General features: G+C 38.6%; 2 protein-coding genes across 3 annotated transcripts; one reads left to right on the plus strand and one right to left on the minus strand.

Annotated features, from left to right (window-relative positions):
* The first annotated feature begins 930 nt into the window (after positions 1-930).
* Positions 931-3798, plus strand: LOC132184566 (uncharacterized). The gene is made up of 5 exons (XM_059598245.1): positions 931-1420; positions 1622-2401; positions 2508-2587; positions 2672-2743; positions 3269-3798. Exons 1-5 carry the CDS (start codon positions 1097-1099, stop codon positions 3597-3599), a joined length of 1587 nt encoding a protein of 528 aa, XP_059454228.1. The 5' UTR covers positions 931-1096; the 3' UTR covers positions 3600-3798.
* A 149-nt stretch (positions 3799-3947) lies between these two features.
* On the minus strand, positions 3948-10124 carry LOC132184815 (E3 ubiquitin ligase BIG BROTHER-related-like). 2 transcript variants are annotated; one of them, XM_059598587.1, is made up of 7 exons: positions 9865-10124; positions 8038-9021; positions 7343-7516; positions 5560-5699; positions 5213-5323; positions 4986-5086; positions 3948-4159 (listed from the first exon to the last, which is right to left on the minus strand). In XM_059598587.1, exons 1-6 carry the CDS (start codon positions 9982-9984, stop codon positions 5005-5007), a joined length of 1611 nt encoding a protein of 536 aa, XP_059454570.1. In that variant the 5' UTR covers positions 9985-10124; the 3' UTR covers positions 3948-4159; positions 4986-5004. The 2 variants fall into 2 exon arrangements, with proteins under 2 accessions (XP_059454570.1, XP_059454569.1); XM_059598586.1 differs by lacking the exon at positions 3948-4159 and having other exon boundaries at positions 4894-5086.
* Positions 10125-10917: the final 793 nt, after the last annotated feature.

A 10917-nucleotide genomic window follows, 5' to 3' on the forward strand; every position in this document is an offset into this window, starting at 1 on the left:
GTGATTGTTTTCAAGTCTTGCTTTGCCAGTCTTCTCCACGCCTGTTCGCCGCCCACCATCCACTACTGGGCCTTTCGACGTGTCCTCGCCGCGATGAGCTTCTAACGCCCCTCCGATTTTTAGTTCCCGACGTGTGCGTGATCAAAGTGTGCCGTTTCTTTTCTTGTTTGATTTCCCTGTTTTGTTACTTCTTTAAGATATATTTGTGTTTTGACATGTGTTTTTTTACCTGTATTGTTTAATTTCCCTGTTTTGTTCGACTTGTAATAATGCTCTTTCCTCTCTCACTCAATATATGTCGCATTCGAGTTAATTAGTTTTGGTCCAAACCTTTGGGTTGTGGATGTGATCATTATCCTGGCCTTCGGGTTGAGAAAGAGTTTCGGCATGAGTCTTTCCAAGGTCGAGGAATAATTGTTATCCATGCATTTGGTTGAATCAGTCAGTCACAGATCTAGTATTAAATCTGCTTTTAGTCATGGGTTGGCGGATTGGTCTCGAATCTTGTACTGAGCTTGGTAATCTTGTAATTGTATGCTATAGTTGCTTCATAGCATGTAAAAACTTTATGCTCGTGGTATTATTGAATGAAATGTTATGTTTTTCTAAAAATAAAAAAAAAATAAAAAAAACACTGACGTCAGCCAGTGTGAAAGGTGGCATTATTCTAAAAAAAAAAAAAAAAAAAAAAGAAAGAAGAAGAAGAAGAAGAAAGACCCAACTAGACTGGGCCAAGACCATCTTAAGGCTCACACGGTCACACCGACCCCAGCCCAAATATTGCCAGAGGAGAACCAAACAAAACGACATCGTCTTAGCTGATCCAATTATTGGTGGCCAGCTTGTTTTAGCTTTTGACACCCCCTCCCTGCAACGGCTATTTTCTAGTGACCGTTTAGAGCAACCCCAAATTCAAAATCTGAAAGCAACTCCTACACACCACCGTAAACACACTGAAAATCCTCCATATCCTTCAATTACAAATACTCAGAAAACCCGAAAATTAACAGAAAAAAAAAATCCAAAAGAAAAAAGAAATTTCCAAGGAATTCAAATCCCAGCTCAAAAATCTCCAATCTTTGTTTCAGCAGCGAAAATGGTTTACTCGTACACACCCACATACTACTCCACACTTCATGACTCAATCACCACTCTGTGCAAGACCATCCTGCCATTCGGCCTCAAGAAGCGGCGCTTGCCGGCTTCCGATCAAAAGCTCTCGAAGCTGCAGTCGGATAATCTGAAATGGCAACAGGATTCTTTCCACCAGATGCTGAACCTGATGGGTCTACACAAAGAAGGAATTTTGGCTGAGACTGAGGTTTCGGCTTTCCGGACGCATTTGCTCGAGACCCTTATCGCTTCTCCCGTGGAGCACGAGCAGCCGAGTATGTTAAGAGATAAGTTGCTGTTCTTGCAGGTAAATTTGTTACCTACCTCTTCTGGTTCTTGAGAAAAATCAAATTCCATTGCTTAGAACCTGAATTAGCTTAAGATCCATTCATTCTGAAACTAATTCCACCATTAGGCTTTCTATTCAGCTTAAGATTTAAAATTTACATTTTTCTCAGTAACCAAACGGGTTTATATTGAATATGTAAGATTCCTTCTCTTCTTCCAGGAGCTCCTGTACGCGAAGTGTATCTCCTCAGAGGACTACCATGCTTCAAAGAGGCCATTGTTGCAGAGACTGGCGGTTCAAGGAGCAGAGATTGAGGCTAGAGATGTAATTGTTGCTGGGCCAAGAGACCCAAAAGAGAACGCAGAAGAAGAATGGTCTGTGATTGACTTAAAGGATGAGAAATGCTTGCAAAGTAAAGAGAACTCGAATTCGAAGAACAAATCGAAGCACGGCTCAGCAGTGAAGCAGATCAAAGGAGCAGCCTCAGTTTTCGGGTTTTACAAGCCCGGAAAGAACAAAGAAGAGAAGAGCATATTTGAAACTTCCACTCCCTCTGCTAAACATGAAATGCGGTATTCCAGAGAAAACCCATTTTGGGATAGCCATTTGAAGCATAAAGAAAGCGAAACAAGCTCAATTCTAATGCCAGAAAGCTTGCCAGTGGAGTCCACGAAGAGGAAACCTTTTAGGACTCTGTTTCAGAGGGAACAGAGAGAAGGACATGGAGGTGGTGATGGTGATCAAAATGATGGTGGTTCTGCGGAGAGAAGTGCAAAATCCGCAAAGAAGCAATGGGGTTTTGATGGGTTCAAGAAATGGAAGAGAAGTGACTCAGATGATGAGACAGCTCCTCTCCCTCTCAATGAAAGATCAGACAGTGAGGCTTATATGCAGTCTGGCCGGCTTGTGGCGAGCCCTATTGGAGAGGGGCCGGACACCAAGCTGATCAAGAGGAAGTTGCATTCGGATGGTTCTCCTTCTGATTTCTTCATAGATAAGGTTCGGAATTGCTGACTTGAGATTATTGTTTTTGTGTTATGTAATTGGACTAATTTGAAAGTTTGTGCTGTGAAATTTGTAATTTGGGTCGTTTTTGTATGTGAAGGTTTTAGGAGACAAGATAAAGAAGGAGCTGTCAAGAATCCAGACAGAGCTCTGCACCAAAAACCCCAATCTTCAATTCTCGTAAGCCTTCTTCTTTTGGTGCTGTGATGATAAGTTTTTGTCTTACAAATATGCTCACTTTCTGTTCTCATGCGACTTTATCAGGAATGATCAAATTGAAGCAATTTCCACCAAGCTTCCTGTCGACAAAGCTGAATTGAAAAAGTTCTTCCCCAAGTGAGGCAACTTCTCTTTTTCCATAGTGGTCCATTTTCTGTATTGCTGTGAAGAGTGTTTCTGTTCATAATAATTACATCTATCTAAAGATGTTAAATAAATGAAGTTAAAACAAACCTAAGTTTAGAGTCCGTTAAAATTAGACTATAGTGGAGGATTGAGATCTGGTGTCGGTTTTTGAACCGGTGCAATACCTCTTATTTGGGCCATTCATTTGAAATGAACGACTCAAATTACGATAGCACATAAGAGAGTAAAAAGAAGAGTAACTGAATTATTAAACAACCCATTTGTCCAATCGGTCGTCATTGCGGTGGGCAAGCCATCTTTTTTCTCTCTCCTATAAGTTGTCACAATTTGGGTCGTTTAAATGAACAGTCCAAATAAGCATTATTGCTCGACTAGAAAATGGCAGCGGCAAGGCTTTAAAAAACTGTGTTATATATCATACATTAGATCATAGGGCTTTGCCACTATATGGGATCTTTCTCATTTCACCTTTGGATTGTTTTCCTGTGTTTGAAGATCATGGTGTGATCGGTATGGTGACGTTGTATTGGATGTAGTGAAGAAAGAATTCAAAGACCATGTTGGAGAGATGGAGAATATGCGAAATGCTGCCAAAGAGAGACATGGCAACTCAATGGGATGGACGACATTTGAAGATGATGAGAACTGCCACCCCAATCTCTTTGCTCACCATGATAATAGTAGCAGCAAGGGCCTCCAAAATAATCCCTTCTTTCGTCATGACTCCACAGAAAGCAATGGAAATAAGCTGAGATCTGAATCAGCTATTTTCCAAGGCCAGAACCCCTTCTGGTCTCCAAGGGCTGGCTCTTCTTTGCTGGGTTAGATAGATGAAAGCTTTACATCTGTTTCCTCTCTTTCCTGAGAGTAATGCACATTTTTACTGAGAATTTGTTGGTGTATGAACCATGAAAGATTCTTCAAGTAATTCAAGTTCTTTTTCCCTCTAGGCTTTTCTATCTCTTTGATTTCAAAATAGTGATTGCTAATTTTCGATCACAAAGATAGGTTCCTCATGCGGCTATAAATCAAAATGGGAAAGTTCAAATCTTTTCTATCTGTTCAAAACTAGCGTTCTCCATGAAACAAAATGCTTCAAAAAGATTTTTTTTTTTTTTTTTAATTAATAAAAAGCCATATGTTTGTGAAAAAATAAGCTGAAATAGTTCACCTAGTTGGAAGTGTGATAATCTAAGTTCCGAGGGATCGAGATTGGAATCACCTCAAATTCGTTGTCCGAACTTTCGGAGATTATACTCTTAAAAGGCCAACATAATAAATACTTCATACATTTTGTTGGAGCATTTTCAAGTCCAAGAATTTGCTACCCAACAATTTTCTTAATGGCCAAATTGTGAAGGGACTTTCCGTACAGTAATGAGACTCCTACAAAACAAAAACAAGGTCAAAGGGTTATCGGTTGAAGCCGAAGACTCTCCGATGCTTAAGTTGCATCATTATTTTTAGATAAGAAAGATAATGAAAATCCGCCTCTAGTTATCCTTGAATCAATGTATATTGAGCTTAGTATGAGAGAGAGAGAGAGAGAGACGTGTGTGTGTGTGAAGAGAAAAACAAATTCAGAGAAAGACTCGTTCTCCTTTCCCTTTTTATCCAAAGATCCAACAAAAGAGGACTCATGTCATCCAATGAGTGGATGATGGCATATTGTAAATAAGCATAAAAAGAATGAGGCCCACTAGGGGGATTTTCTCCCCCACACATTTTAACCAATTTCTTAGCCATATGTTTGGGGGAGTGTTTGTCTGAGGCTGCATGTCCCACTAAAGAGCTCATTGTAACAAAATTAATCAACCCTAGCAATTTATATAGGAGACTGCACTCTGCACTTCACTGTACTTTAAAGTGAGGCATTTTTCACTGCAATTCGAAAATCAGGGATGAAAGCAATAACCACATAATATATACATACTTTGCACCTGAGTTCACATCATGTTTGGGTCATATGGAGGTTGGATTGATCACATTTATGGACATTCAACAGAAGATATAACAATGAAGGAGCAACAGGGCCGAGTCAGCATATTCTCAATTTCTAAACTGAAAATATATATATAAGGTTTTAGAAAACCGAATCATGAGAAAAAGATGCTGCAAGATGAGGGAACAAAAATAAACGAAATTCTAATACAAGTCTATATAAGGACAGTGAATACACATTTTATGAGTGAAAGGTAATATCACTATTTACATTTATATGTACAATTACATCAGAGAGAAGGGATCTCCGAGCTAGAAACAGAAGACTCGGTGAAACCCTCGCGAACATCTCCTCGACAAAGTGGACATACACTGTAAAACACCAATGAGGACAGAGGGAGAGAGGCATCAGAAAAAACAGGCAAATAAATAATGAAATTTAACATGAAAAAGAGAGAAAGAGAGATAATCTAAGCAGAGTGTGGCCATGACAATTACCCGTGTATCTCTTTTAGCCACTTATCAACACATGACATATGATACTCATGGTGACAGGGAAGAACTCGAATTTTGTCCCCTTCCTCATACTCAGCCAGGCAAATGTAACACCTATCAATTCGATTAGTGTAATTACTATTAAATAAGTTCAAATAGAACACCAATACAAACTGCTTACTGTAAATGATAATGTGTATTTTCGGCTTAGAATAAGGCATAACTATAGTAGCAAACACTATACCAGCACACACACACGCATGAATGGGTGCACGAAAATATTACTTTATTTATTTTAATTTATATAAGCATCTATATCATAAACAACATTGATGTGACAAGGGACATACTGTTCTACATCACTGCTCTCAGAGGTGTTGACCTTTTTGTGACTCTTGAGAGGGAAAGAGTCAACAACTGATTCAGGGGCTGGGAGAGAGACCATAGATAGGGAAAGTGACACAGGTTGGCGATGAATTTCATCCAAAACCTGCAAATAAACATTACAAAAATTCTTAGTTACCAAGTTAATTGGTGCAGTTCCATAGATGTCATCAAGATTCAATACTCCAATAGCAAAAAGAACAGGTAAGATTTTTTTGAGAGACAAATACAACTCAAGCACTCACACAGGATTGAAACTGCGGCATCACACTCCACCTCTTATTTATAAGGGAAGGGGATGGTGTTTGGTCCAAGGAACATTGACAAATAGATAGAAGCAATTTTAATTGAGTAGCTAGCTAGTAAGAATTTCACATTCTCCAAGCATCCAAATCTCACAACTGTCCTATCTCTTACAACTAGGGTAGCAGAAAACATCTTGATACACAACCAAATAGATATGAATTATGGTTAGCACAAGGGCACAAATAATGATAATTGAACAAAATCAGAATGACGCCAGTATCAACTGAAAGCAACAAGAATAAAACTAAAAAGCAGTCAATAGCGTAGGGAAGATGTAACCATGAAGGATGGTTTAACTATTGAACCACCAAAGAATCAAAACCTAGGCCTCATCTTTAACTTGAAGGATCTTCAATATCTCCACATAATGCAGATTTGAAATACTAACATTACCAAAAAGCATTTCTGAACTAACCAAAACCCCCAAAGTTCTTACAAAAACTAACCTATTTATCTTTTCAAATGCTTCATGAAGCATAGTGAAGTATTCTGGCAGAATCCCAAACAATCCCAAGTTTATGCGATGGAATAAAGTGTGAAAGACACACACCCCAAGACACCTCCCAAACCATGGATATGGAACCTTGATAAGGTCCAAATAAAACGGTCTGCTGACATACTACAGTGTTTGCGAATAAAACAAAGGGTTAAATACTCCAAATCCCCTTAGGGTTTCCCAACTTTATTTTTTCCCCCCTGAGGTTTCATTTTTATCACAGGAGGTCCCTGTGGTTTTGATAAATGACCAAGTTAGTCCATCCGTTAGTTGACCGTTAGGACTGACACGTGAACCAATCAGATGCTGACACGTGACACCTACTTAATTTTTTTTTTAAAAAAAAAAAATTAAAATAATGTTTTTTTTTTATTAAAAAAAAAAAAAAAAAAAAAAGAGAAAAGGAAAAAACAGGGTTCCAAGGGTGGCCGAACCACTCTCAAGTGGTTCTGGGCTATACCCTAAGGAGCCTTGGGTGGGTTTTAAACCACCCCCTGGTATCAGGAGCCTGCACACCCCTCACTCCAGGTGGCCAAGCCACCTCCTGGGCACCAGGGGGTTGGCCGATGGCTCGGCCAACCCCATCCGGCCAGATGGGGGTGGCCATGGCCAAAGAGGGTGGCCGAGCCACCCCCAATTTTTTTAAAAAAAATTTTAAAAAAAAAATAAAAAAAATTAAATATGTGCCACGTGTCAGCATTTGATTGGTCCACGTGTCAGTCCTAACGGTCAATTAACGGATAGACTAACTTGGTCATTTATCAAAACCACAGAGACCTTCTGTGATAAAAATAAAATCCTAGGAGGGAAAAAATAAAGTTGGGAAACTCTAGGGGGGTTTGGAGTATTTAACCCTAAAACAAAAGAAAACATGGAAGAGAGAGAGAGAGGGAGAGAGAGAGAGAGCCCATACATAGGCGAGCAGCTAGTTCAGAAAAGAAAACTACCTCGAATAAAGCTTCAGCAAGCATAACTATGCGCGATATACTTGCACGAGTACTAGATTCTTCATTTGTCAAGACTGACTCACACGAGCATGTACCATCAGGGTGGAGACCTGATGGACAAGTGGTATTTCGTCTACCACTGTCATCAAGGCTGCCACGAAGTCTTTCCCAGATCTGCACAGATTTATGAAAGAGCAGTTCATAAGATTATCAAACAAGCATAAAGTTAAAGTTAAAAAGCACTATATATCGATTCAGCTGCCCTGTTACAACAACCACATAGACAAAGTCTTTCCCAGATTTGCAATGAGTTCTGCAGAAGAAGTTCATTAAATATTATCCAAGGAGTATGAAGTAAAATCAGACAGTAAATAAATAAAATACCTCGCTACAGCTGCCCCGTTACAACAAATACATAGACGACATAGCAGAGCATGAAATCTATGACGTTGGTGTACAATAATATTGACCAAACTTGAATGAAGATTTTCAGATGAAGGTAAAAATGTATTTAGAAGTCTATAATGTAAATGAATACTTCATAATATTACACCATACAGACCATAAGCCCCAAAAATCTCCCAAAAGAATGAAGCCACAAAGAGCAAAGATAATACAAGAATCTAACTATCAGATGCAAATAAATTTGTAAAGGTTACAAAAGCATAATATAACCAAAATGTTCTGAGAATCACCTCGGATCTCGAATTCCGTCGGCGTTCATTCAAGCTATGAATTCTATTGCCCAGATATCCACGGTCACCTCCAACACCATCATCAAAAAGATCACCACTCAGATCAAGGAGCCATCTATCATGAGATCCTAAATTCTCAGAATCGTCTGTTGAGAAAAGAATGGTCGGAGAATCACTGTGCCTTCTAGAACTGCGTCTTGAAAAAGCATCCCAAAACAGTCTTCTACTGTTCCTTCTGACTTCCCGATTACTTTCATCAGCGTTGCTTCTTGAAATAATGTTGGAAGAGATGGTTACCACATCAACCTGAAGTACACCTCCATCTCCCCAGCCCTGTTCCCCATTAGAAACAAGGAATCCTAAACCAGAAGGTATTGCCTCCTGAAAAGATTCATCTCCCAGTGATCGAGATGTTGCTGATACATTGGAATCATGAGGAACAGAATCAGAGTTATGGACAGCAGTTACTTCACCAATGCGATTCTCAACAGACACTCCATCAGAACTTGAATCTCCTAGATCTTGAAGAGACGAGCTGCTAGGACGAACCTCAGGACATATATAAGGTACTCCCCTGTCCACTGAATTGTTGTCTGAATCCTTGTTAGTGGAAACATTAACAGAGACTGGGTCTGAAGATTGTTGTTCTTTAAACGAAGAACTAGTTGCAGTACAACTATCCCTATAAGACTCATCATGACTATGATCAGCACTTACCTGGTGAGGAGGAACTAGCTCCTTACTTTCAGACAAGCACTTCCCTCGATTACTCGTTCCAACATTTATTGAATTATCTTCAACTGAAGTATCCTCACTAGCCACAATAGTGCTCTCAGATAAGGCACTGGTTTCGGTATTTGAGTACGAGAACCTTCCTGTATCGGTACTCAGAGGGGTTTCCTCTGTGATGTTCTGAACTTCATTGATGACTGAATTAGAATGTTCTGCAGAATTCACCAGAAATTCAGCTGGACAATCTTCCATCTGTGGAGAAGAATATCTGCCCATTAGTTTTTGTTTCATCATCTAAAATCTTTTAGTGCAAAACTCATGTCACAAGAAAATTGAACAGAATCAAATAAATAGAGCTTTCCAATGTCAAAAGTTTCAACCCTAAAGAGCTCGCCACCATTCAACAATATTAGCAGAATTTGACAGAAAAAATGCAGAAATCATAATAAGTGATGATTTCAACCTGCTGAGTTAAGATTCCGATTCAGTACACCAACCATTTAGTCAAGACCCTAAATCCTTCATCTAATCCTTCCTCATGTTGATATGGCATGATTTTATTGTGAGCCTAAGAAATTGCAAGAACCGAAATTTTATGCAAAGAAAGGCATCAAATAAGTGACCCAATCGACCAAATTTCCAGATGCTTAAGACCCCAACAACATCGGATAATCAACAACTACTACAATCAACCCAACAATAAACGCACCTATACATAGAAGAAAGCACAGGAGAAACAAAGATCAAAAGTATTAGAAAACAGCCCCTTTCATTTTAATTAGGGAACAACACAAGGAACCTATCTTCGGCATCAATTGGTCAAAACCAAACCATCCAAAGTCAACATTTTGAATTGCAAATTCACAGTACGAAATGAAAACAACAAAAATCAAGAAATGGGTAGTAGGTTTACAGCTAAAATATAACGTTTCCTTGGTGGTGATTATGAATGGGACCGATCTTCGGCACTGATTGACCAATCCCAGATAATCCGAAAGTCATAAACTTGAATTTCAGATTCAAAATCGAAGATGGGTACTGATAATAGAAGTAACAGATTAAAGGTTTTGTTGAAGATGGTGGGGTTGAGTGTACCTGACGCGTAGCGCGAGAAGTGGAGCCACCGCAGATGAGAGAGAAGAGCTTTGAGCGGTTGGTGACGTTGACTCGGGGCCGAGAAGGGCGCGACCCCAGCCGACTATTGCTCGAACCCATTAGAGATACACAGAGAGAGAGAGAGAGAGAGAGAGAGAGAGAGAGGCTCTGAGAAGTGTGGAAGATGATGACGATGATAATGGAAAATTGAACACACACACACACATACACAACTCACAGCTTAGCTTTTCAAATTCCAATTTCAATTATTTAAAGGTTAAGGCATGAGACACAACCTGAGACAGACAGCTTATTGTACATCTCACTGTTTTTGTCCCTTTTTTTTTTTTTTTTTTTTCCTTGTCCATTTTGGGCAGAATTTGTAGGAATTTCTTTCAACTAAATGACACGTGTCATTTTAACCCAAATGAATGTAATTTTTGATATATATATATATATATATCGGTTTAATAAATTAAGTTAAAATTTAATCTTTTTAAAATAAAATAAAGCTTTATTATCATTATTTTTTTTTTTCACCGGAAGTTATTCAATTTTTAATGGAATAGTTTTTTGAATAAACAAAAGCAAAAGGCTTAAACATATTTTTGGTTCATTTGATCTTTGTGTTGTGGATTTTTTTCTTTTTTCAATAAAATAAAATATTTTTTGCTTACAGTAGGAAGTGATCATGGTAGATATTTCTAGTCTTTAAATATATGTTTTGTTTAATTTACATATGATTCATAATGGGATTATATTTTTCTAGTTTAATAGTATATAGAATTGTTATTTGTCATTTTCAAGTCCTCCCTTTTTTAAAAGGGGTTAAATATTAAATACTCATGGGGTTTCATAACTTTATTTTTTTTTCTCAAAGGTTTGATTTTTATCACAGGAGGTCCCTGTGGTTTTGATAACAAACCAAATTAGTCCTTCTATTAGTTGACCGTTAGTTGACTTAACGGAATTCCACGTGGACCAATCAAATGTTGACACGTGGCACCAGGCCACCCCCTTGGTGCCCAAGAGCCACCCCCAATTTTTTTTCTT

The sequence above is a fragment of the Corylus avellana genome, chromosome ca6 (assembly GCF_901000735.1).
Source record: "Corylus avellana chromosome ca6, CavTom2PMs-1.0".
NCBI lineage: Eukaryota > Viridiplantae > Streptophyta > Magnoliopsida > Fagales > Betulaceae > Corylus > Corylus avellana.

What these genes read in the sequence shown, in the direction of transcription:
- LOC132184566 (XM_059598245.1), top strand. Translation starts at nt 1,097, where the DNA reads ATGGTTTACTCGTACACACCCACATACTACTCCACACTTCATGACTCA. An exon ending in AACCCCAATCTTCAATTCTC is followed by an intron (nt 2,588 to 2,671) that starts GTAAGCCTTCTT and finishes CGACTTTATCAG; the next exon opens with GAATGATCAAATTGAAGCAA. An exon ending in TTGAAAAAGTTCTTCCCCAA is followed by an intron (nt 2,744 to 3,268) that starts GTGAGGCAACTT and finishes CTGTGTTTGAAG; the next exon opens with ATCATGGTGTGATCGGTATG.
- LOC132184815 (XM_059598587.1), bottom strand. Translation starts at nt 9,984, where the DNA reads ATGGGTTCGAGCAATAGTCGGCTGGGGTCGCGCCCTTCTCGGCCCCGA. An exon ending in GACGGAATTCGAGATCCGAG is followed by an intron (nt 7,517 to 8,037) that starts GTGATTCTCAGA and finishes AAATCTGTGCAG; the next exon opens with ATCTGGGAAAGACTTCGTGG. An exon ending in TGGCTAAAAGAGATACACGG is followed by an intron (nt 5,087 to 5,212) that starts GTAATTGTCATG and finishes GGTGTTTTACAG; the next exon opens with TGTATGTCCACTTTGTCGAG.